General features: G+C 40.5%; 1 protein-coding gene across 3 annotated transcripts in view; it reads left to right on the top strand.

Annotated features, from left to right (window-relative positions):
• Positions 1–12,604: 12,604 nt before the first annotated feature.
• The window catches only part of macf1a (microtubule actin crosslinking factor 1a), a 225,173-nt gene continuing 210,266 nt past the window's right edge, over positions 12,605–27,511 (top strand). For 2 of the 3 annotated variants that reach the window (XM_042011770.1, XM_042011769.1), the window contains exon 1: positions 12,605–12,839. In XM_042011770.1, coding sequence (XP_041867704.1) covers positions 12,617–12,839 — 223 coding nt within the window. In that variant the 5' untranslated portion in view covers positions 12,605–12,616. Of the gene's footprint in view, positions 12,840–25,175; positions 26,083–27,511 lie in introns of those variants that run through there. The other variant, XM_042011771.1, reaches the window with a different exon arrangement.

Here is a 27,511-nt window from a genome sequence, read left to right as displayed (position 1 = left end):
ACTGCATCCACCAACCTGCGACGAGACCTTGTGTTGTGGTCAGCTTCCCTCAGGCACATATATATACCATCGAGCTCACGGTGCCCTTGAAGAGCGCGGTAGAAGAGGCCTACGAGTGTCATTTCGGTGTCATGTTGCAGTTTCTCCTCCTAATCGGAAGGTGGCAGTAGGGGTGGTATCAGCCGGTAAACTCACCATGTCGGAGTTCTTTTGATATGAAACAACAGTGGAGTCCAGTATGGTTTAATGTTTTTATTGGCTTGTGGAAGAAAATGAAGAAATAATTCGATCAGTCTCTCATCGACTTGATCCACTGGTTATGGTTTTCAAAAATGGTGGTTACCAAACAAATTAAGCGAGACTATTGAGATGTCCGGCAATGCCTAATCCCAAACTGACCAATAACAACGGAGTATTTCTACGTAACTGTCTGCGTAGCAGGGGTGCCCGTCAGGTCTAGAAGAGGTGTGCATTGAACCTCTGCAGAACTACGTGGTGCCTACGGTGGTGATGGTATAACCAAACTTTTGCAGACGCTGCACGAGTATAAATCCAGTTTAAGGACCTGAGGTACACGGAGCTTGCCGCCATTGCATAGCGAGGTTGGAAAGTGACCAGTGGAAGTAGGCTGTAGATCTACTGGTTGATCGCACGGCATTAAAAACATATAGGGTGGATAATAGGCTATCATCCATGGCAATATGGCGTTTGTCACTTGATTTACAAACAGGGCAGCCATACGCTAAAAAGCTCAACATGAAAGAGATAATGGATGCGACAGCAAAGATCACCTGTTCTGTTCATGCCAGATCTCTTCAAAGATGGCTGTTCTGTGCATATGTGGAGAAGGGTGATTGCGACCACAGGTCCCACATTATGCAAAACTCACTTTCTAAAGGCTTTCCAACAGTCATATGTGTTCTCATAGCCTCTGTATGAGGTCCAAGAATGAGAAAATTCTGTCTCCTCTCTGACTTGCTTGTTCCACTTTTAGGCGAATGTGTGCTCAAACAGGTGAGTCTGAGATCTTTCCCTTTGTGACTTCACAAAGGGAAAGGCCCTCAGCAGTGGATACTGTCATTGACCCGCTCCCCAGGCTAGATGAGCCTGGCCTTTAAAATCAGGTGCCGTTTATGACCATTTAAAGGTTCAGACACATAAACAGCCCGTTCTTATTAGAGCTCACTAGAGCTACATTTGGAATGGCTGAAATTAAGGACCAAGGCTGAATTTGGCGTAATACACTTTGAAAACAATGTTGTTGGACCTTTGAAACCCATATGAAGTTGTTGAAAAAAATTTTATAAAATGGGACCTTGAATTAAATCATCTTTAAGTCAATCCATTGATTTGTCTCTGAGTCCAGTGTTTGGGTCCTACCAACTCATCCCCACATTCACCCTTCATGACAGTGATGAAACGGATGTACCTAATTATATACGTAAGGGAACATCAATGAGCCTTAAATGTACCTGGTCTGTTGATATTTCTCTCAGTTTCCAAGTAAAAGTTCAGTATGCCACACACTTACAAATTAAAAAGTTAAATTTAATACTATACCATTTTCCTGAATTTGCAACCTCATTAAGGTTAAAAAACCACAGCCAAAGAGACACCAGTTAGATTACTATAGTAATACAGAACAGAGTGTCATCGGCATAATGTGACTACAAATAATGCAAATGAATGAGTGTGTTACATTTAGAGTGTAGACTGAAAAGTTTAAGCACAGGTGGTCCTGAGGTTATGTGTGTGTGTGTGGGGGGGGGGGGGGCTTAAAGGCTTAAAATCAAATTATGCTTTGGGCTCCATAAAGGCTCAGGCCAGCCCTGCCAGTGATATCCAAAGTGGACCCAGACTGTGAAGATCTCCGAGGTGAATTGGAGCGGCAGTACAAACATAACTCTCCCACCCTTCTCCTCCAGCTGTAATCGATTGTTTTTGAGCTACTCCCTGCCTTCATCCAGCTGTTAGGAACAGGGTGGATGTATGTGTATCGGGATTATAAAACCCAGATTAGTACCATCATGTGATGGTAAAAGCACAGCTCAGAACCAGCGCTGCTTCATCTATGTAACTCTGGATGTATGTGAATGAGTGGCTGCTGCAAATATGTCAGCGTGAACGCCCTTCTCCCCCAAAACTGATCCAAAGTGTGTGTGTGCGCGTCACGGTCTGGGTTTGGCGGTGCTGCTGGGATGACGCAGGGGTACACCCGAAAATCTCCATTTCCACGACACTTCCCAACCTCAGTAGACATGGGTTAAGTGTTGAGCCGTGAAAACCTACTGAAGAGACAGAGTGTGAGAGAGACGGACAGGAGAGGAGGGCTGGTGGGGGTTGTTGAAGCCGAGAGGAGGAGAGAGGCAGAGCGGAGGGAAAGCAGGAGGACAGCCATTACCATTCAGGATCGCGCTGCTTGCGGTTTGCTCTCCAGCCTCATCCGCCGGCTCCGTGTCGGTTCGGTTCTCTTTGGAGTAAGACTGCGAACAGAAACCCGATCGGTGGAGCGGAAACCCTACACCCCATCAATCCTTCCATCTATCCTGAGGAGAGAGGGAGCAGCGGCGGCAGCGTCGCCGGCCGCCCTCGCGCTGTGCTCGGATTTTTTGGACCGCTGCTGCCCGGTGAAGGTAAGCGGGTCCGGAGCTCACAAACCAAATCACTATGTAGGTTTTTTCCCTCCTAAGTGGTGTTCCATCCAATCGGAACATCATGATGACTGTACACGCACGAGATATAATTTGAAATAAATTTAGGAGCGTTATTTAATTAGTGCTGAGACCTCTTCACAATCCGTGCATTTAATAGTCAACGTGGACGATGTGGGCTTTCACCTGCGTGTTATTGATTTTCAACGTGTTGATCACTGGCTGCGTTCAGTGGCATCCATTTAAACAGCTATTTTGCACTGTATTAATCTCATATTAATGTTCCTCATCAAAATCACTACTCGTGATTTCTGCGCCGGAGCTGGAAATAACCACCGGTCATTTAGTCAGAGAGGGTTTTCTGGGTCGTGAGAAGGCTGCCAAGGTTTTTCCTCTAATCAGAGACCAGTAGCAGTATAGAGGCAGCATTTGTCAACAACGCCAGTCACAAATGGATAAACGTAATTAGTTGGTGCAGCTAAAATTTTGGACAAAGAGCTTTCCAGCTTTCTAGTCTGCTCCTGCATGGAGCCCGTGCGTACACCGAGCTTTTTTTGTTTTTTGTTTTGCCTCCATGTCTGATGTCCATTCATGCACACAAATTCAGAATCAAAGAAAGAAACGGAGAGAAAAAAATGTGTGCAAAGCTGAAATGAAACGCCAGCTGCAGTTATATCTGTGAACAAATGGTCAAGAGCTTTTTATTGATCCGTGCAATCCCTACAGCCAATTACATCCAGAGACCCTCCATCATCACCTCCTCCTGCATGAATCCCAAAGGACTCCATCCCTGCAGGTTGTCTGTGTGTCTGAAAACCACTGATATTATGCAAGGTGCAGCCAGAGAGAGTAAGGGAGAGAAAGAGAGAGAGAGAGAAAACATCAAGATTCAAGCAGGACTCCCCTCCTGCAGCTCTGTGCCAGATGGTCTTCTCCCTGCAGCCTTATGTTTGACTTTCAGCTAGATCTGACAGGAGCAACAAAATGTCTATTCCTAATGCACTCAATAAAAACAAATAGTTCTCCTGCACCGTTTTTTCCCTCTGCAGTCTGCCCACCATGCAGGCTACACATTTAAAAACTCAGATGTGCTTTTGAATCAAGGGATTACTCATCAGTGGATCTGATTTGGTAAAATCTGGTTATCTATGACACTTAGGCTCAGTTATGTACTGGTCAGTTAACCAGTTGAAGCCCAAAGATCATGAGCTTGTAATATCTTGGTTTAATGTAAGTGTTGTATAAGCCAGATATGCCCATAATGCCTTAAACTTTACATGAGTGTGGACCAGTGCTGTGAGGGCCAGATGTGGTCCAAAGGCCTAAAGAAGACAGATTTGGATAATTTCTGGTAACTTCAGGTCAGCTCCACCAGCCATGGCCAAATGCATATAAAAAAGTGGACCTAAAACCTTTAACTAACAGAATGTTAATAGTGCATCTTTCTCATTTTTAATTTGGCTCATTATGTTATAGAAGGTCAGAAAACAGTGAAACATCACAACTTCTCAGCACTTGAGATATTGTCTCCGTATAGTTTTGGTTCATACAAAATATGTTGGAATGAGATTAAATCGAGTTGTATTTATATGATGTGTCTGTAACTTACTTAATTATGCTCAGCCGAAATTAATCAAACAATTAGTAGTAGAAATCAAATTTAGCTTTATATCCACTCCTAATGCAGAGGAAGTTTTTTTTTTTGTTGTTGCCATTTAACATACAACAGTAGAAATTTCCCTTGGCCAATAGTTTCATTGGTTAGTTTATTGAGTCTATTAAACCAGAAGAGGTTAAAATGTTATATGTTTGAGATCTTGTGAGTCCTCTGGTTTGTCTTTGGACATCATGCCCCTTCCTGTTTGGGAACAACTGGATCTCCATTCATTACTTCAGCTCTTTTTTCATGACAGTGAAACTGTTCCTCTTCTTTCTGTGAAATGCTTGACTGGCACCTCCAACCTGCTGTTTGCCTTTCAGTCCGTCAGGCCCAAGAGTCTTTGCTGGTTTTTGTCTCCCTGCAGCTCTTTTATGCACAGAAGTAAAAGAAAACGAAGCGTTAAACAGAAACAGAGATTCTCATGTTCTCAGTGTTGTTTCCTGATGATACTTATCATGTACTGGAACTGTAAGTGTTGACTGGTGTGTGAAAGCGACCATATGATGACACACACATTTTTTTTTGTTTTATCATTTGTTTTCCAGGCATTCACTTTTCTTTAATTTAGTTTCCCTTCTTTCACTCACTTTAATTAATTTCTTCTCTGCAGTCCTGCTGAGTCGTATCTCAGAGTATTGTTGGCAAGCCAGTTCTGTTTGTGTGTGTTTACAGTATATTTGCACACTTTTCTTTTTTGTGCATGCATGTGTATTTATGTTATTGTGTGTGTGTGTGTGGGAGAACTCAGTCTAGTCAGTCAGCGTGTTAGTCATCATGCCGCAGGCTGTGATTTAAGGGGAGAAGTCGCTCATTCATCCTCAAATTCCACCATTTTTACAACTAATGGAACAAGTGTGTTTTAAACATGTTTGTCATTTCTAAGTGTTTGGAAAGTTGTGAAAGATTTAAAGTTGATCAAAGAAACAGTTTAATAATCCATTTAATGGACTAGGCTGACGTGAAGAAATTGGGAATTTTCAAGCATTATTTTATTATAGTCACCGCACTGTTAGCCTCATCATACCATTTACTTTCCCTAACGTACAGATTTTTGCTAGCTTACATATTTAGTACTGCTGAATTGATTGGATTTTCACCTGGAGTGTCATGACTTGCAGCTTGCAGGTTGACATTGAAACTAAAAATGCCTCAGCTATGTGTAATTCTGCATATAAAGATGTATACAGTGTGTGTGTAATTCAATAACCGAAGAAGGTGATGAGCTTAATTTTATTACCTAGCATAAAAAGCTAATGCTGTTTACGTGAAACAGCATCTGAAATCCCCTATTAGCTAATTTTTCAAATTTGTGTCCTTTCATTGCTTAATGTGCATACAAACACACACACACACACACACACACACACACACACACATATATATATATATATATACAAATTCAGCTTATATGATTGACCAACACAACAGATTAGAATAAAAAGGGAACAAAAGAGACAAAGAAAGGAAAAGATGAACACATTTTAAAATCAGTTCTTTGTCCCTTACTGTTCTTTGTGGGGTCACGAGCAGCAGCATCTGAATTAGTTTCAGTTGTCTTAGTGATTTTATTTGGAGACCTGTAAAAACTTTATTACAGCAGACTAGACAACTAAACACAACTGATGAAAAAGTTTTTCTAAATTATAGTGAGCTATCATTCTCTATATTCTAGATACATTCTTCAAGGCAGATTTTGTTCCTGCTTTAATTTAGCTTAGAGTCCAAAAGCAACTAAGATTTCTTGATGGATCTGTTGTTTTTAACATCGCTGTCTAATCTTTGGATGCTCATCTTTGTTTCCAAACGCAATCATTTCAGTTTTATTTTTATTTGCCTGAATAAAATTCTGACACATCGACGTAATGACCTAGGCACAAACTAAAGCTTTATTCAAGGATCCCCAGGAGAGACAGTAATATAGAGCCAAGTGTCATCAGCATAATTATGATTTTATATTTTATTTTTTCCATGATCTGTAAATGTAAAAATATAAAGGGATATATTTAGATGTTTTTAAACTACAGAGTGATTGATGGGTCAGGGATTAATTGGATTCACATAGTGAATCACGTTTTCTGCTCAAGAGCTTCTGAGTTCTGGTGCTCGGCAGATCTCGGTGTTATGTTTGTCTGGTGAGCATGAATGTCTGTTGAAGTCGCATCAGCGGCCATTACAGCGCTGGAATGCTGCTCTGGAATGACAAGAGGACTCATTGGCAGTTATAACTGTTAGTCTGCAAACATCTGGTTTTTTTAACCCCATCCCTGTCCCTCATTTTCTCTCCCTGTCTTCTTTCTCTTTCCATCACTCTGCTGCCACCTCTGTTTTACGTTACTTGTGTTTCCTGCTGCAGACACATTCATCCAAACAAACGGGTTCAGGCTGACCTGTGGGAACAGACCCTGTTCATGTAAAGCCTGGCTGGGAGTTAATAAATCAGGTCGAGCATCAAGTATCTTACTGAGCTGATGCACTGAGGAGCAACAGGAGCCAAGACCTATGGGTCAGCTTTACTTTGCAGCGGTTTGGGTACGAGCTGAGTGACAGAAGTAATGTTGTTTTTAGCATTCATGCTCTTTGTCAAGCAAAATCAAAGATTATAGGTGGAGAATAACTTCTTCAATTGTTAAACCTTATTTTGAATTGAAATATTAGTAAAAAAAAAACACATTTTTGAGCCACAGAGAATAACATTTACATCTAAAACTACGGCTTAGATTAAATTATTTGCAGTTTAAAAAGAAAATGCTAAAACCAGGATAAGTTATTATACAAATAGTCTGAATACGTTCATGAAAAGAAACAGAGCTGGTCAGCTTAAACCGAACTAAATATATAATAATAATAATAATAATACATTTTATTTGTTGGCGCCTTTCTAGACACTCAAGGTCACCTTCCAGGATAAAACACAAGAATAAAACAAATCAATAAATACATTCATAAATTAAAAAGGATTCATAAAACAATAATAAAAGCAGTGTGAAATATTACAGTGAGTATGCCAGTTTGAACAGATGTGTTTTGAGTTTGGATTTGAACAGTTGTATAGAATCAGAGTTACGGAGGTCTGGGGGGAGGGAGTTCCAGAGATGAGGAGCAGAGCAGCTGAAAGCTCTGCTCCCCATGGTAACAAGGCGGGCGGGGGGGACGATGAGGTGGATGGAGGAGGAGGATCTGAGGGAACGGACTGGTATGGAGACATGGAGGAGATCGGAAAGGTAGGGAGGAGCGAGGTGATGGATGGCCTTGTAAGTGAACAGCAGGATTTTGTAGTGGATGCGGTAGGTGACGGGGAGCCAGTGGAGCTGCTGCAGAACAGGGGTAATGTGATGGGTGGAGGCGGTTCTTGTGATGACCCGGGCTGCTGCATTCTGAACCAGTTGAAGTCTATGAAGAGTTTTTTGGGGAAGATATATATGGTATATAGAAAGTAATTGTGGAGTGTATTAATATAGACTGAACAAATTAAACACCTTTTAGCTAATAACCTCTTTTTAATCTGAAATATTTTACTAATTATGAGTCATTTAAACAGCATGTTTGCATGTTAGTGTGTTATAATGAAATCTGCAACCAAGACATGAAAATGGCCCAGTGAGGGTATCATCAGACAGGAAGTGATGTCATCGCCACTCCCTCTGCTTCTGCTGGTGGTTTCTTTTTCTTTAAAGGTCCCGTTTTCCGCTCATATTGCTGTAATGACACGGTGCCGCTTTGAAGCTCCTGTTCTGGCTCTATTTATAAAACCGCTCGTTGCAGTGCCACTGACTCACTGACACACAGCTTCACATCAGAGAACCGCAGGGGATTCTGGGAAGGCTTTAACCTCTTCCTGGCAGCGTTGCCGGGGAGACGGCGGGATTCAGGAAGTGGGGCTTTGCCAGTGGTCAAACCAGGGGCCAGCATGAGGAGGAGGAGAATGATTTTTGGCAGCAGAAGTCCAGATGGAAATCCCAGCTGCTGTGTTGAACTCACAGTTGATACGCTGACAAATTCCTGCTGGGTGACCACCTCTGAGCCCAGGCCACAGTTTAGTCTGCTGCCATTAGGAGAGGAATAAAGACAGATTTGTTTCGTGCCAACAGGAGATAAACAGTCCATGTGAGTCTGGACATTTTAAGGGTTACACTTATAATTTCCTGAGTTTCTGAGAAGTTAGAATGACTGAACAAACAGGGTCACTGTCCAGTGGGTGGAGATGTGGAGATGTAGTTCATCTCTTAAGTGTTTAGAGGTTTTTTCCACTACACCCATGTTTGTTTTTAATGCCTGAAAATAACCAACATTTAATACCAGTTTTTAGCTTCCCCCTTTTATTCTCTTTCTTTGAATCTTTTAATAAAACTTTGAACTGCAGATGTTGATATACCCAGAGTTTTGGTAATTTCACCTTGAAAACATTGTTTGTCATTCACCAATATCTTATTATGAGTTTTCTTAATTTGTTCTTCATTTGGACTCAAGACATTTTTAACAAAGATTCACTAACATGTTCATAGACTATAAAAATGGTTTGCATCTTTCTCTTAGACTGAACACCAATCTCTCATTGGTTGAAAGGATGTGTGAGCTGGCTTTACTTTGCAGGTAAATGAAAAGGGTAATTCAGCATCTGTCTCGCATCCTGTCTCTTCTCTGAGATCTCTCCAGCCAATAAAAGTCAGACAGATGTTGAGCCTTGTCTTATCTCTTGCTCTGTCAGCGTCTCTTTCTTTTTCTCACTTCCTCTGATTATGTCCTCTGAACCATGGTGCACATTCAAAACAGCCAGTGTTTTGATATCCAGTTGCAGGCGTGGCACGGTACTGTCACATGCTGCTGTGTTTTAGCCTCGGGATGCTGCAGGGCAGCAACATCTCCAGGAATATGCATAATGAATGTCAATGTGGCATTAAAACCACACAGAAACACGGTTTTCAGGTTGGAAACGTATGTTGTGTTGCTTTAAAACTCTGGAATCAGTCACTGTGGGTGTGTGACTAGCTGTACTTCTTTACTAGCTAAATGTTGCTGTATAACTGGCCTTCTGTGATACATTAAGGTAAATCTGGAACTGGTTAGTTTTCCTTCTGAATGCTGCAGGTTGAAGGTTCATCACAAACTTGATTTAAAATTAAATTAATAAACTGATTAAAATACTGAATATCTAATCATAAAGAATAATGTTGAGTATAGTTTTAGTTTCTTCTGGCAGAAGAAACGAGGTGGCGCTCCGTGGATGCGTGTGCACGAGGGCTGTGTTGGTGCGATCATCATGTAAACATGTGAGAATGACCAGAGAGTCTTGGACTCGAATTACCCAAACTCTGACTAAAAAGTTTTATTTACAATGGTGAGTACTGGGTAAACTGGTTTCCTAGAGGTGAGCCTGAAATGGGAGTGGTTGATGGTTCAAAGACTGGTAGTGGGCTAGGCAGTAAAGGGTCGTCTGTGTGAAGGCAGAAGTCCAACTGAGTGGTCACTGACTCAGGTCCTCCAGATCTACCATCCTCCTCTAGCGGAAGTTGACAAGTTGTTGGAGAACCTTTCATTTAAATCAGGTGTGTTGCACCAGGGAAACACTAAAACCTGCAGGATGGTTGAGCTTGAGGACTGGAGTTGGTGAGCACTGGTCCAAGACAAGTCCAAGAGGCAAGGCTGAGGCAGAAAAACAAGGTCATAAACTCTGTGGTAAAGACGCTAGATCACTGGGCAAATGGCGACAGACAGTCTGGCACCAGAGGAGTGCGAAGAGGATACCATGGGAAACAGGTGAGCGGCATGAGTGCTATTACCAGGCACAGGTGGCCAACAAAGCGCCAGTCAGATTATGATTTTAAATTATAACCCCCCCACATTCATAGTGTAGTTTGAATTAAGCAATCAGTCACCGTGGAGGCTCCAAATGACAGATTCAGACCTTCATATGTAACAAACCTGAGAAGCTAAGATGTCGAACAGCTGAGGATGTTGCATGGGGAGTTAGGAAAAGAACGTATATGTAAACATCATCCTGCTTTCATGGCTTTACTCTTTCAGATGCATAAAATCTGATATCCAAATCATTTTGTGGTGAGTTTTCACTTGAAGAGGATATTTGTGGGTCTTTTTTGTATGAAGAAAAATGTTTACACTTGAAACGACACTTTGAGGCAATTCTTTAATAATTGCAGACTGTTTGGCTCCTAAACCAGTAATTTAATCTAAGAATTTCCTGCTTTTGACAGGATGTTTACGCAGGTCTTTAAAAACCTTTTCCCAGCTCAGGTAAGCAGTTTGGTTGTGTGTTCTGCTGAGGTTAGAAGTATTGATTCATTGATGGTGTGATGGACAGATCGGAGCATCAGGTCCCCAGGGTCCGCACAAACACACACACTCACTTCACAACTTGATGCTTATAATTGATTGAAGAGAGGCGAGTCATAGTGTAGCGATGGATGGATGAGCAGCAGACAGCAGAAGAAGAAAGAGACTGAGAAGAGGTCTCTCTGGATTATTGACTCTTCGTTAATAATAGAAACACCTTGAAATCTCATAGCTACCTCCTTCATTGTCTCAGCACAGGTTGTGGGATACGATGGTTTTCTTCTCCATCCTTGATCTGAACTCCAACTTTCTTCCATCACAGCTGGGATCATCCAGTTTACTTAGAAGGTGTAACTGTTACCTTGACTGTGGTTGGAGGTGTCTTTAATGGCATTATTTTGTTGTTTCCATCTGTAGGACGCATGATTAGGGATGTACCCTGGCCTTAGTGTTATCAGATGACACTCTCAGCCTGATTGGACCTGATGTCTTGTCATTTGGCAGCCCACTCTGGGCCTTTTCATTTCAGCCACATCCACTTTTACTTCAGGGAATTCCTTGTTTAACCTCTGCTGGGTTTGCCCTCTGAGAACCACTTCCTTTACTGGAGTTGGTTATAAATTGCTTTAGCAGCTAAACGGGAGTACTTAGTTTTCTTTGTTCATAAGCCTCATTGATAGCATCCTACCAGGGGACCATCAGCTCGATGAGTTGGGCCAGATCTGGGTGCAGATGGGGACCTAATTTGAACTGATTTAATTTGACATACATCGATCATTTAATCCCTGACTGTATGCAGCAGGTATGAGTGAAGAGGTGAGGGCTTGGCCCGCAGTTTCTCCTTTTCCAGATGAATGATGTTGGTTGGAGGAAGGTAGCCCAAAGATATTTGTCGAAGACTGGAACACATCTTGCCGCTCAGTATTGTTGAAGCGTCTCTTTCCTTTTAGGGGTCAAAGATTAGTGGTGATGCAGTGGGATCTTTAAAAGAAAAGTGAAGCTTTACGTCGGGCCTGCTCCCTTGCTTTTTTATGTACTTAAACTCCTCAGATTGCTTGAAAAGTTCTTGCTCTTAAAAGGATAAATTAGTAAATCTCTTCCAATTCCTTCTTTGGGGGACATATTTTTCAAGCAATTCAATAAATTTCTCGCATATTTGTTGACAAACTGGAGACGCTCTGTCCATCTTTGCTCCCCAAAGAGCCGCTTGTTTAAAATAACATAGATGCATTGACAAATTTTAATGAAATGTGTGGATGGACGGAGATCTGTTATGTGATTGGTTCATCTGGGATGTCTCGTGTTTCAAGGCTGGAAGGAGAGGATGCGGAATCGCGGTTCAGTCCCAGGATGTCAGTGGCCCAAGCCCACTTAAGACCCCCCAGATGGTACCTGTAATATATATATATACATATATATATATATATATATATATATATAGAGAGAGAGAGAGAGAGAGAGAGAGAGAGAGAGAGGATGGAAGGATCGGTGAGGGAGGGTGGATGGAGGATGAATGAATGCGTGGGGACGGATGGATGAATGGATGGATGGACGGATGGATGGATGGATGGATGGATGGATGGACAGATGGATGGATGGATGAATGGACGGATGGACGGATGGATGGATGGATGAATGGACGGATGGACGGGTGGATGGATGGATGCTAAATGGTGGGAGAGGAGGGAGAATACATGTGTCCTCAGATCTGTTGATTCCTCTGCAGCCTCCTGAACTCTTTACTCTCGTCCAGACGTGATAATTAGTTTAACCCAGATGTTCATTCTTCTTCCTCCTTCCTCTTCCTCACCACTGCGTTATTACTGCTGTTAAATCTAAACTTTGCATCATTCATGATGCTGTGATCGCGGCAGCAATGAATTATAGAGTGTCTCTAGTTTGTCTAAAGCTCCAACCTCTCTCTTCCCTTCTTTCTGACCTCCTTTCATCCCCCTCTCCTCTTTCTTTCTCCCTTCCTTCGCCTCCTTCCCTCTCCTCCCTGCAGCCCTGAAGTGAGATGGAGTCATCGGATGATGATACTCTGAGCGAGCGCTCCTGCGTTAGCGAGCCGTCCTTCCGCAGTGAGCGTTCAGGGGGGTCACTGTCCCCGTGTCCATCAGGACTTGTTGGACCACCAGGAGACACGTTGCCATGGAACCTGTCCAAACATGAGAGGAGGAAAAGGAAGAGCCAGGACTCGGTGCTGGATCCGGCAGAGAGGGCTGTGGTTCGTGTCGCAGGTGAGGAAATAAGTCTTTTTTCTTGAGTGCTGCCGGTGTGCCTTTGAGCTGGACTCGGGAGGAAAGGCAGACCTGGGGTTGTTTAGGGAAGCTAATGGTGAATCTGGAGGAGCAGGATTTAGCTTGACGACACATCTTGGTGATTTCTGCTCAGAGAAAGTCTCATTGCACCCCCCACACACACATCAAAGTCCAGCAGCTTTACTACTTTTTTAAAAAATCTTTTTATGATGGTTTTATTACAGCTGTGATGAACAACTGCTATTTCATTGTGTACTTGCACAGTAACAAATAACAATATACAAATAGCTGAGACTTGTGAGGTTACTACGGAAGTGTCAGACATGTGTTACTGTGTCCGAATAAATTCACCTGGAACACAGTGGAACATGTCAATGGAACATCTCAAACACACATTGTCTTTGTAATCAAATTCTCTTTCTAACTTCTAACACGCGGATGTGCTAAATCTAAAATACTTCCATTTTCTTTTGCAGAAATCCAATTCTTTTGTGGATGTTCACGTTTTCATTTAAATGCAACCTCCATGGAAGTTCATGTAAACTCTGAACAGCCCTGAAGTGACCCGCACGCTCAGTTCTGTCTGAATCTGCTGATATTTGGCTGATGTGTTTTAAATTTAACACATACGTGTTTTCACACCTGGTGGATATTTTTAACCATCTGGTTCATTAGGCAGGCTTATTTGAAAAGCCTACATCATGATATCTTTCTGTGTCACTAGAAGATAAATGTGTTTAGTGTTTGGCAAATTGCTGTGCACGGTGTCTGGAAAAGAGTGTGAGGCTGATATTGTGTTTCTAATTATGCAGATGTGGGCTGGTGTTTGGCTCCTTCAGTCGAAGGTTTCACCAACTGTGGAATGATTTTTATTTTAGTTGGTAAGCAATCATAGAAGCTGTAATGAACTGCCTCTTTAGTCAGAATTACTTTTGTGTTTAGCTGCTTGATTAACAAAAACAGAAAAATATGTGGACGACATCATCTTTGGTTGTATTCAACATTTAAAACTTCACTGTTTTTATAAAATAAAAGCAAAAATATGGATATATGGAGCATGTTTGAAGCACCCAGGCTTATTTGAGTCTAGTCGATGTTGTACTTGCAGGTTACTGTTTTCACTTTAACAGATTAATTAAAACATTAATAATTTTGTCTCATGTCTGAAGCTAAATTGTGTGAGATTGATGGTAAATTGCTATGAGATGAGGAAGCAGCACCTCCGACAGCAGGAGAACTTCAGACAGATCACGCATCGCTTCTGTCGTTGTGTCATTAAATGTCATTGTGAAAAGGTTTTTGTCTCTTTAGTTAATAATTCTCCATCCTCATCTGCATCCTGACCTTTTCTGCTTATACAGAACCTCCTTCTGGCTCATTTCTGACAAGTAAATGTCACAGAAATGAAAAGTAAGATGTGGTGACGGCATCTTGTGTTAATAATCAGTGTAAAACATCTATAATATGTTATTAGTGTTGTTTTATAACACTGAGATGTACAACTAGCTGGTAATTAGTAAATGTCAGAGCAGAATGAAAGTTTCATGTCCTGAAAAGCGTCAAGCAAATATTTTGTTTATTTGTTTTGTAAAAACGGTGCCGAGTCGGTCACAGATCACATTTTAAAGCCTGGTTTTAGGAGCCCGACTCCTCTTTTTTTGCCTCATGGACTCTCCTCCTCTATATTTCATCTGGTTGTCGTGGTACCAGGGGATGTAAAAATGTAGGTTACTCATTTCTCTGCAGAAGCTGGGCCTCCCCTGCTCAGAGCTCTGCTAGCTTTTCCTCTTTCAGCGGAAACGAACCAGGCTTTCTTGTTTGATAACTGAAGTGATATCTCAGCGTTGTGCAGCTTTTTCCTCTCACGCAGGAACTGTGCTGATTATTTGCCATTTAATGATTTAATCACATATGCAGCTATTCAGGGCTGCTTCCAGCATCCCGTGGAGCAGTTAATGGAAGATGGTCAGACATTTAGATCTTTGATTTCATAAGACTGCTGAAAGTACAAGTTTTATTGTCCATCAACATCCTGTTCTTGTTACTTGTGGGTCCTGAACTGACAGAATGATTGTAAAACCACTAGCAGTGTGAATGCCGGGAAGCAATGGAGGTCGAGAAGTTGAAGTATCTGGGTGATGACAAGACACTGAAGGCCCAGATTCAGGACATGGAAACAGCATGTAGGTCAGGACACGGCGAGGGGGTTCATGTCAGAGAGACAACTCACTGCGAGAGAGTTTGAATCTCATGTAGAAGCTCGTAGAGCAGACACGGTGAGAAAATCACTGATATCCAGACACATTTCCAGACCTACAGTCTTTATGTTCTAGAGCAAGGGTGCCCCAGTTCGGTCCTTTAAGATCTACTATCCTGCAACGTTCAGATGCATCCCTTCGTTAACACACCTGAATCAAATAGCTGAATAGCTGAAAAGCCGAAACAAACTGAGGAAGGTCTTTAATAAAGACCTGAGTCTCTGCAGGTCAGCAGAGAGAAACAGTTTTGTTCTGCACCACAAAATCCACATTCTGGATCTCAAAAACAGTTAAAACTATTCATATAGACTAAGTTTGTGATGAAGTTTGTGATATTTTTTGTTATATCAATAAAAAAACCTGATAAAAATGCTCTTAATTCAGTTCTTTTCTTTAGTTTTATTTAATTTTATTAGATTTTTAATTGCAGTATATTTTTATTTACTTAAGTTTTGTATTTAATTTTTTATTTATATTTATTTATTGTGATTAATTTTGGCTAAAGTTTTGATCTAATTTTAATTCAATATAGTTTAGTTTTAAAATTTTTAATTTACTGTACTTTTATTTTTGTCTAATTTTTAATTACTTTTCATTTACTTTTTAACTCATTTTTTTTATTTAGTTTATTTTTATTTAATTTTATATTTAAGTTATAGATCTAATTCCTAACTTATTTTATTTTGGTTATTTAATTTAAACTTATTATCAGAGGTACAGGCTAATGGAACATAAGTGATTAGAAGTCAGTAATGCACATATTTATTTTTTCCAGCCTTGGTGATCTCACAGTGATCTTTGTGCAGGTAAATTAACAGAAGCATTAATGAAATGAGCGAAAAGAGGGATCAATGTAGTAAAAAAATGGTGGCAAAATTACATTTTCCTACATCTGTGTCCAAACAAGGCTTTTTTTTTATCACCGAAGCAGAAACTGGGCCAAAATTAATAAAAAGATAAATAGAATAAATCCAAAAACTGAAATTATATTCTTAAACACCAGTTTTTTAACGTGGAGGAAATGTCACCACAGAGAAAACAGACAAACATCCGCTTTCTTACCAAGATCGTTTCTCTGCTGTTTACATGTAAAAGTTTATTACAGCCAGATCTGAGCAGAAATGTGGAAGCATTTAAAATGCTGTCGTCACTCAGTAATGTCTCACCAGAGACTGTTTGAGCACCACAGTCCACAGAAGCACCGGTCCGTTCGACCCAGCCGTGCAGAAAAGAACATCTTTCTGTTTTACAGCAGAAGTTTCAGCTTCATTAATAATAATCATTATAACCTGAAATCAGAAAGAATCCAAATATGTTTAAATATGTTCTGTACTTTCTGTTTTGATAGAATTAGCCTTTTTGCTGACACCGATCTCCACTTTTGTGGGTCAGAAATCAGCTGTGAGGCGTTTCTATCCAAGTAAACAAAACAAAGTGATTCATTCAGGAATAAACTCTGTGAACAACAAGATCTCATTAGATTTTCAGAAAACTCCTCCTGAATCAGTTTGAAATGAGTTAAATGTAATTTTCTGTTGGTCCTTTCTGCTAAATGATGAGATTTTCTCGTGTGTTTGGGTTTGTTTTGACCAGTAAAGCAGCGTCACCGTGTGAGCGGCGGTGTTTGGGTGTGATCTCATGTTTCTGGTAACGTCCTGCTTGTTCAGCGCTCACTCAGGCGTGAAGGCTATTGTGATGATATTACATTTTACATAATATGTACAAAGTGTTTACACTGACCCCAATATCCATTCAGGCTGTGTCTGGAATGTGGAAAGTGAATACATTAGGTTATTTGCTGCCTTTATCCTATCCAGGATTAGTTTCAGACTAAAATACTAAGTTTTGTTGGGACAGATTAATGGTGGTGGTAAAGATGCATCGCTACGAGAGAGCAGCAGAGACGGGAAACAGTACATCTCTGTGAATAGAAGAGTTTTGAATTCACACTGTGCAGGATAAAGAGAGACTCTGCTGTCCTGACTGCACTCAGTTATTCAGCCTCTCGGTGCTGCTCTGCTCTGCTGAGACTGAATATCAATGAAACCCACCAGCAGCTGCTGGTCTTTCTGCTCAGTGATTTGAAGTTAGAAACTTTGAAGTTATTTATATAAATGGTCCTGATTGTAACAGTTAATGGTTTCACACCATTACTACTGTTCAGTGATGCATCAGCCGGTGCTGATTCAGGTGCCACGTTTAGACGTATATGGAGAGCAGTGTATATTTTATATAGTTGGTCCAAATACAACTGGGTTGAGTTACGCAAAAACAGTGTGGTCTTTAATGGATGACTGGATTCATGGAATCTGCTGAATATCTCACATTCCAGACTTTGCATGAACCCAAAGATTATTTCTGGTAGAGCTCGGTGCAAAAGTCATGAGTCACAGCTCATTTCTTTATATTTTGCTTCCAAAAAAATTCCAAAATTTGCTTTCAGGTTTTATTTATTATCATACAAGATATTGTTATCTTGCAGCTTCTCTCTGGGATTAAAGTATTTTTCATTTCATCACATTGAGATCAGAATGGAAACGTCATCAGGAGCATGACGGAAACTGAAGAAGGAAAATACCATTATTGCATTTTTTTTTAGTCTTTAAAGCAACACTACTGAACTTTGGCAGATGATCATATTTTGACTCCCCCCCCCCCAAACGAAGGTTAATTCAGCATTTGTCTTGCATCCTGTCTCTTCTCAGAGACCTCTCGAGCCAGTAAAAGTCACTCTGATGTTGACTCTTGTCTCTGTCACCTTCTCTTTCTTTTCCTCTCCTTTTCAGATGACGTCCTCTTGTGTTTCTTTTCTGAATCAGCCATAGTGTACATTCATAACAGCCAGTTGGTGGCGAGTGATGTGGTGCTGTAAAGCAAGCGCAGCTGTCACATGCTGCTCTGGCCTGGAAAACAAGTTGTGGTTTCTCAGCCTCTGGATGCTGCAGAGCAACGACGGCTCCAGCAATGTACATAATAGATGTCAGTGTACCATCAAAATGAGTCGGAAACAGAGTTTTAAGGTTGGAAACTTATGTGGTGTTGCTTTAATGCAAAATTACTATGTTTTATCCTTTTTTTAATTTGGGAATAACATGAGTACTTTAGGATCAGTAATGAGAATGAATGCATGAGCATGTATGATCACAGAACTCTGGGAGTAACTTAATTTTAAACCATTAAATAAGACGTGTTTTGCCTTTTTCCCCACAAGTTGACATAATTTCCAGAAATGTCTGTGACTTGCCTTGATCACAAACCCACAGAGATTAAGAACAGCAGCTCCATTTAAAACCAATGTCTCTACAGGTCTGTTCGTTCATGTTAAAAAAATAGAATTTAGGAGCAAAATTTTTGTGTTTTTGATACTGAAAAGATAAAAAGGGATATTTTTAGCAATCATTTGCACATTAAAACAAGGACAAAACCCGATGGCTCAGATCAAAGTGTGCATGTGAGGCTGCAGCAGATATGATTCATGCACGTGAACATCAGGACCCCAAACGTCTGTGCCTGCATGTAACTTAGGCGTCCACCGTCTTGCCTGCTGCTCTTCCTTCCACAAATCTTTCTCTGCAGGCAGCTGAAAGGAGGCCTCAGCCCAAAGGCCCTGGCTATTCCCCTGTTGCCATGGTGATGCGGTCTCCTCTGTTTCCATGGATATAAAAGGCGAGGGGAAACAATGACGGCGGGGGTGAGAGTGGAGACACTGGATATAAAAGGAGGGGAGGAAACAAATAGTCAAAGCGAGAGTGTTCGAATTTTAATTTGGAGCAGAAGAAAAGAGGAGGGAGTCGGTACATTAAAAGAAAGTGTGAGGAAGAGGAGTGAATGATGGAGTCGGTGTAGAAAGTAATGAGGAGAAGGTGAGGAATGAAGTTGGACAAAGAGAGGGGGAGGAGGTAACGGACAGCGGGGAGAAGAGGGCAAAGTTCAAAGAGGAGGAGAAAAGAAAGGATGAGTTTTAAATACGATGTGAGGGAGGTCAAACAAGGAGAAAAGAAAAATGGAGGGATTAATGGAGGAATGAAGACTTGAGAGAGAAGTGTTGGAAGACTGGAAAGTAGAAACATACTGAAATGAGTAAAACAAAGGAAAACAGAAATAAAAAAGAAAACCATGAAAGGAAACTGCAGCTGAAGTGAAAAGAGAAATAAGAAAAACCAAAACCAAAAGCGAGACAACAAGCAAACTGATGAAAAAAAGTTAACCCTTTATCAAGCGGGGTCATTTTGGTAAAAACGCCTGTAATAATCCAAATTAGAATTACTGCTGTTATTGAACCCTCGGGATTGTAAGTACCGGCTTGGGCTCTTTGTAAAGGTAACACTCTGTAGTTTCACCCACAGCAACCAGAATCACTGTAAGTATTACTGATAAAAAGTTATACCTTTAGAACACACAGAAAAAAATATTTTTTTGTCCTCGCCTAACCTGTACGGACAGAATGAGACCAATCTTGATGGGAAATATTGATGTTTGACCTATAGAGAGCCCTCAAAGATAAGGAAAGTCAGCATTTAAACTTTCTGCTTTTCTGTAAAAAAGGCTTTAGTGTTAGCGCTGTGGTTGTTGCGTGTCAAAATGGTTTATATCATCGGAAAGACGAGACTTTGAGCTTTCATTTGATGTGTATATTGTGGGCATTCATGACGGAGGGGCTTGCACACATGGCTGCAATGTGGTTGATTAGTAGTCATTTACCGGGACCGGTACGTCTGCATCGTAAGGGGTTAATAAAGTTCTCTAAAAAAGAGGCGCTGTCCTGCGTGTTTCCCTGCTTCAACGCCTGAATTAAATGAAATGGATCCAACAAACTATGAACTTCTGCACAATGACTCATTAATTTGAGTCAGGTGTGTTGGAGCAGGGACACATTGAATATCTGCAGGGGTGTGGCCCTCGAGGACATGGTTGTCTGTGGGCGTCTGTTGACCTGTTGATTTTGCTCGGGAACCTTCAGAACTGAGTGAGATCTCCTCTAGCATAGGCCTACGCTAGACCAGGGATCCTGAGTCCTGGTCTTCAAGGTCTGGTGTCCTGCAGGTTTTAGAAGTTTCCCAGCTTAACTTACCTGACTCAGATCAGTGTGTATTTAGCAGACTGTCTGAGTCTGAATCAAAGTAAATGAACGAAATGAATAAAATGTTGTGAAATTAATTTAGTATTTCCCAACTTTTCTAGTGTTTTCCTGCATCCAAAACAAATCAAATGTAAAGTGAGCTTTAATATTTGGTCTTTGTTTGTGTATTTCCATGTCAACATGAAACTGAATTAATTTAGAAGGATTTTACTCAACTTCTCAATGTTTGCGGAAGCAGAGTTATTTGTGTTTTCAAATTTTAGAGTAAAGGAGACGAGCTTAAAAAATAGGTTTAAGGTATTTGGATCAAACCAAATTAGATGCAGTGAAATAGTTCACATACTGTCCTCACACTAACCGCCTGATTATTGAATTTTACACATACCTCACTCACACATGTTTTACCCGCGGTGGAGCTGGATTTTATGATCTGTGATTGAGTTTGCTGCTGCTTCTCAAAGTCAAAACCGGAGAGCAAAGGTCAAAACTAAAGTCCGGCAAATCCAAGTCACACACCAACTCACAAAAGACTTGATTCACTCTGCTGCGTGTTATTTGGGATGTGGAGCTTTATTAGACTGTAATTCAAACAAAAATGCAGGCGCAGATAATCAGATCACACTGTTTGATGCTGGAGATATGCTTCATTTTTTTAGAGGTTCTGCGGATGGGCTGAGCATCCGATGTGAAATATTTGTGGTGAGGGAGGTTTTTGTTGTCTTAAAGCTGGAGTCCGAAGGCGCAGAGCTGCTGAAGTGTCGTCATGCTCGTGTTTTGAGGACTGGATGTCCTTTTGGCTCATGGAGCACATCATTCATTCTGCAGCTGGACTCTGCATGGAGCAGACACACAAGTATACATGCATGTGTGCTCATACAAAGAAAGAAGACAAGCTGCAGAGAGAAATCAGGATAGTGTGTCTGTTTCTATCAGCTCTGCCTTAACATGATTTCTACTACTTTACTCATGTTCATGGTTTTCTGTTTGCTGTTAATGCACATGATGAGGGGACTAAATCTTTCTGTTGTCCATCACGAGACAAGCTGTGTCCCTTTTCTGCTCCACCTCATGGTTGATTTGTGTGTGTTTGGTGGCTACAGATGAACAACCGCATACAGTGACATGTTTTTCTTTCTTTATGAACCTTTTTTTATTTTTCCTTTGAATTGCAACAATACGTTATAGAGCAAAGGTGTTCCTTGTTTCTTAGTTATTTTCAGTAAAATGGGAAATTGGTTCAGTGATTTATTAAAACATGCTAATTCAAAGGGAAAAGAGGATCCATCCCTTAATCAGACTTGTTGCCACAGATCTTCAGTCTTGTGTGATGTGACACCTCATCCTTTTCTCCCCATTTCCCCTCCTTAAAATGGCTTCTTGACAGCCACGTTTCCATGGAGACCGTTTCTGATGAGGCTTGAGGCAACAGTAGATGGATCAGCTGAAGGTCCAGATGCATCTCTCAGGTCCTGGTTCAGGTCTTTGCTGGATTTGTTCCCGTTTCTTCAGGACATCGCTTTTAGATTCTGCTCATCTGCTGTAGACAGTTTTCAGTCTTGACTCTTCTTTTGTCCTCCACGTGTCCAGTTTCTGCCTCCATGCTGAGATAAGCCAAGTTTCCAGCTAACAGCTCTTTGGGAATCACCTTGTTGCTGCTGAAATCCTGTTTTCTGTCTGTTAAAGTGTGTCATACTGATCTTTGCTGTTTTTCATAGATAAAACCAAAGAAAAGAGGAACAAATGACGTGTCTGTGTGACAGGCTGCTGGGAACAAAGAGCCTAAAGATCATGTTTAATACTGATTTTTTGCTAAATTGTCTGTTGTGTTGACATAACACTGGTTCATCCCTTAAGTTAGGAGCCTTTTTTTGTGCTTGAATGATTCACAGGTCAGTGTAAAGTGTCTGATGCTGCCCAAATCAAGATTACAGAAAGTCTGGCTTCTTATTTTTTCTTCTTTTGCTAACTTGAATGATGTTACACTTAAAGGATAAAAAGAGAAAGAAGCTCTGCAGATATAATGCTCCTCTTGATACTTTAGTATTTCTCTTTGTTATTTAAAATTTTGTTATTGCTGAATTACATATTAACCCCCAAATACCTGAATTTGTTTAAAATTATATCAACTCAACTCAACTTTATTTATATAGCCCTTTAAAACAACCACAGCTGAAACAAAGTGCTGTACATAAATGGACAAAGCAACACAAAGTACAAAAATCAACCAGGAAATAAATAATATCATAAAATATAATAAAAATAATTGTTCATTGTTTTAAAAACGGTTTTAAAACAATAAGCAATTTTAAAAGAACAAATATAAACAAATAAAACCAATAAGTAAAACAAACCACTGCACACTAAAACAGGAACAGTCTCACACTGGGCTGAAAGCCAAAGAATAAAAATCAAAATAAGTACAAGACAAAATCCAGGAAAAAATAACAAAAAGGAAAAGACTGGAATAAATTAGAATACTATTAAATATTAAATAACAATTAAATAAATAAATAAAACAAATAAAAATCAATAATAGATAATATAAAAATAAATAAACGGGAATAGAAGCAGCAAAATTAATAAAATAAATTAATTAGATATTAAAACAAAATAAAAAAAAACTACAAGTGGTTTGTACTTGCAACAACAAGCTTCAAGGGCTTTAATGGTAGACAGGAGGAAGGAAAGAAAAGGGATGATGACAATAAAAAGGAGATAAAAATACAAAAAATAGAAAAGAAAAGCAACACTCATACCCCCAACAGAAAAACCAGCCTACCAGCTGGCCTTTTTAAGAAAACAAAGCAGAGGATCATCAAGAGCACTCACAGGAAGACAACTTTAGAAAAACATGAACAACAACAACTACTACATGAAAACATATAGGTAATACCCTATGTTTGTACTTGCAGGACAACACAGTAACTACAATGGAAAATAAATAAATAAATAAATAAACAAATAAATAAATAATAGGGGATTTGAGACTTTGTTTGTGGCTGTGTGTGTTAGATTTGTATCTCCAGAGTGTTTCTTCGTCTTTCTGTGGGATGTTTAATGGTCTGTGTGGAAACCTCTTCCAGTCCTTATTTTCCAACCTTCTGGTTGTTTTTCTCAGACTGGTGGCGTTCAATCTTCTGCAACCTGGAGAAACTTTGTGTTTTTTGGTGCAAACAACCGGTCATGTTTCTGCAGTGCTGTGGGGTCTTATTGATGATGGACGAAGATCCTTTTAAATGCTGACACTTTCATATTTTTCTTTTTGATTCATTGTTGTTGTTTTTTGCAGGAAAATGTAGATGCTAAAAATCAAAACTGTTACAGCAACAGTGACCCATGATTGACAAAAGAGAAATTATAAGAATATGAGGCTTTCTTTAAGTTACATTCAGCAGAAAGGGTTGGAGCAGAAAGTTTCAACTTTCCTCTCAAACTAAAATACCTTTAACTACATAGATGAGATTTCTTCTGTTTTATAAAAACATATAAATGTCAAACCCCTGGACTTCCAAGTTAACGCAGTAGACCATTGTCTGCATCGTGGAGTCATTGGTGCATCTTTCATTTCGGTCCAGTATCGATTCCAGTGTTACATCTACCATCCATGTCTGCCTCCGTTCTTATTTCTTCTTTCTCGGTGAATGGATAAATGTCATGCATTTCAGCTGGAAGCTGCATGAACATGACATTGTGCCTCACGTTAAGGTTATCCGTATGTGTCTATGTGGAATTAAATTACATAATCTCCAAGCCCTTTCACTGAGGCTGCTTCACATGGCCTGACTTCAGGAGGGTCACATGCAGGGATTATTCACTCGTGGCTGTGGTTTCACCCAGCAGGAAAACACCGACTTACAGGCAGAATTAACCTAACATGGTATACCTCGCTGAGGTTAAGCGCAGAGGCGTGCACATTTTTTAGATTTGATTAAACTGAACATATGGCCTGACTTGTAACAGTCCCTCCTTATTTGTGCTGAGGACAAGAAAAGGTTTAATTTAGCTCAGAGAACTCTAACTCTATTTAAAGCTCTGTGGGCTTATAAACCTACTAAAAAAGGTTTGACTTGGTTTGAAAATTTGCTACAGATGTCTGTACTGTTGATAGAATTAACCATTAGATGGCAGTGTGCTCCTTTTAATTCACTATGTCCTGTCATACATATTTAAAATTTAACAAACACAGTAATAAAGAATTTACCTCAGTATTTTATACAAAACTGTTATTTGCACTTTGCAAGCTTAGGTTTTTTTGATGTTATAAAGCATGGATCTATCATCACAGCCATTACATAATCCTGCAAAAATGCATTATTATTATATATGTGTATGAGGAGCTTGGGGTTTTAGGCATGAAAAGATTGCTAACTTGGTTTACAGGGTCGTGGGATAGAGTAAAAAAATAATAAAAAAAAATAGACAAAAGACCACAAAACACAACTGGGACCATAAAATTACATTTTAATGTCAACAAGTTGAACTAAATTACTACAATAAGTCATAAAATCATTGTAAAAAAATAATGATTTATCTAGAAGACATACTAAGAATGAGAGAAACAAAACCAACAAAAGTTGTTAAATAAAATAAAATAAATAAATAAATAAGAAGGAAAGATATAACAACCATATTAAGCACAAATGCTTTATCTCAATACGGCTGATCCATCTGAAGCTGTATTAATTTACAGTGACACTGCCAGTCCAAAGGAAACGTGTAAATTTAAATCTATTGTAATGAGCTAATTTATTATTCATTATCTTTAGGATGGGTTCTAACCGCCATTATTGGTCGTGCTAGCAAACAAACAAACAAACAAAAAACTTAATTATTAGCAGGTTTAACAAATCAAACCTTTACTGAATAAGTTTATTTCACAGACTCTCGGTGGACATGAATTCACAGCCAGACTTTGAACAGTGTTCGTCCGGTTCCGTCACCGAGCTGGGACCTCCATCCGGTGGCGCTACAGCTCCATTTTTCTAACGGCTGCTGCGTAAGCTAGCCGCTAAGTAGCTTCCCTCACCGGCTCTGGAAATTCCTGCGGCAGAGCTTCCTGGTGTGGCCGGTAGAGAGGGATGGAAGACAGTCCCAGCAGGAGGAACCGAGAAACCCGAGCAACAGCAGCAGAGGGAGGGAGAGAGAGACGAGAAATACACACGTACACACTCACACAAGAGCCAGAGAGACCGCAAAGCCTCGGATAGAAGCGGCCATTACGGCTGGGAAGCATGCTGGGAGCTCGGGCTGCTCGCTGCGGAACCTTAGGACTCCGAGACAGCCTGGGATAGGAAGCTCGACTCCGGATACGGTCTTCTCCGATTTGGGGACGGAATCTAACACGCTGACGCCCCCATTCTTTTGACACTCATCAGTGTGTAGGATATACTCCCTCCTTCACACACAGGGGCCATAAAAAGTAGTAGTCGCCGGGTGGAAGCCGACTTTACAGGAGAGACACCGAGCGATGCGACTGTGCGGTCCTGCACACACTCTAACCGCAATTATGGATAGATAACGTTTATGTAACATTCAGCCGCATTTTCAGTGTCTTATATTTGGTGAAAACAGCTCCTTTTGTCTGTTTTTATTCTCTTAAGTGTCACGGAGGATTATCTAACCCTGCTTTTGAAGTGAGCCACCGGGCTTTCAGTGAGCGCCAATGCCTCAAATCCCCTAGTCCCTCACGGGGTGCTGTTGATTCGGACGCCGTAGCGAGAAGGAGCCGGTTCACTGCGGTACTCTGCAGGCCGAGCCCTCTATACTCTCTAGGCAGCCTGCAGATTCACCATGGCCGGATTTATACCGGGTCTTCTGCCGACAAACCACTCCCAGGAGAAGGAGTTCGCCCAAGCTTATGAGGATGTACTGGAGAGATATAAAGGTAAGATAAAAAAAGATAAAAGTTATGCATACTGTACAAAATCTAGACTCCAAGAGGATGCATATGCATGCAGAGTTAATTTTGAAATGTAGCTGCACAGTGATGGTATGAAAGGAATGTTGTGAGGAGATGAAGAGAAAATAATGGGATGAACTGAAAACGTGGGACAGAAAGTGCATATTGATTTATTGGGCTGTCATCCAGCTCAGTCTGCCCGTATCATAATCTGGATTGTTTCATTGGGGATATTTTGGATAAATAAAGAAGGGCATCCAGCTCTGCCACATAGCTGGCCTCCTGCACCAGGACAGCACAGTGTGCTGTGGAAACACCAGAGGAAGCCTTTTTCATGAAATCCACCTGTCCCCACCAGCGGATTTCCCCCATATGGCCTCATGTCTCGCCTTGTGTTTGCTGTTTGTCCTGTAAACACTAAAGCCGAGGCTGAGTCTTTGTCTGATAAGGGTTTTAAAACAACTTAAAGACCAGAACCAGAGCTACCTTATTGGGCTGCTCAACTTTGTCTGTTTTTGTCTGTTGTTTGTCTTTACCACCAGCATTGAGACTGATGTTTTATAATCCCAATGACAGGGCGCTTTAAAAATGAATGCCTCCACTGGCTGGCATTGACAGTGGGGAGGGGTGGGGAGCATGTCAGGGGAGAGGATGGGGGGATGCTGACAGCCAGAAGGCTTGGGTCACATCTGTGATGCTGCTGCTGATGAAAAGATGGGGTTTTTAAATGACTGATCATTTTAATGAAACATAACTCTTAAAGTTTGGGTGTTATTCTTTATGTGTTGCTGTCAGGTGTGTCTATGTTGGAGGGAGAAAAGTAAATACAAAGAATAGATGGTTTTTATTTGGAGGCCTTATGACTTGATCTAAAGTCGGTATAAGATGCCATTATCCTTTGTTTGGTGTATGATTGGCTCAAACCATGGTGCTTTATTGCAGAAGCAGACATATGTCAAATATACTTTACAACACCTTCAGTTATCTTCTGTTTTATGACGCTCTGATAGTTCAGTTTAACAAAAGCCTCTCTTAGACTGAGGTCTGTGTTTTATACATGTAAGGGATTTTTGTTTATATGACTGGAGTTATTGGGTGCTAAAATAAATTTAAATAAGTTATTAAACTTGCTCTAGAGGAAACACTAATAGCTTCATAAAGTCTCTCTTCCCTGGTATGATGGATTCATATCGGTCCATTTCTCCTTAAGTGGCTGTTGTTAATCAGTTAGCCTTCAGTTTATCTCCAAGCACACTGGATTTGCTTTGATAAATAAGGCATCAGAGGCATTATTTCCCATATGAGAGATGTAATTAATGAACATGAATGAATGAATAAGCCCAGTGATTTTAAATGGAGCTTTACATGGCCCTCGTGGGTCTCATGACCTTTCAGAAATATTGATGCATACAAG

Source organism: Melanotaenia boesemani, chromosome 17, assembly GCF_017639745.1.
Source record: "Melanotaenia boesemani isolate fMelBoe1 chromosome 17, fMelBoe1.pri, whole genome shotgun sequence".
Taxonomy (NCBI): domain Eukaryota; kingdom Metazoa; phylum Chordata; class Actinopteri; order Atheriniformes; family Melanotaeniidae; genus Melanotaenia; species Melanotaenia boesemani.
The sequence above is the reverse complement of the archived record's forward strand: the minus strand, read 5'-3'. Positions and strand labels throughout refer to the sequence as shown.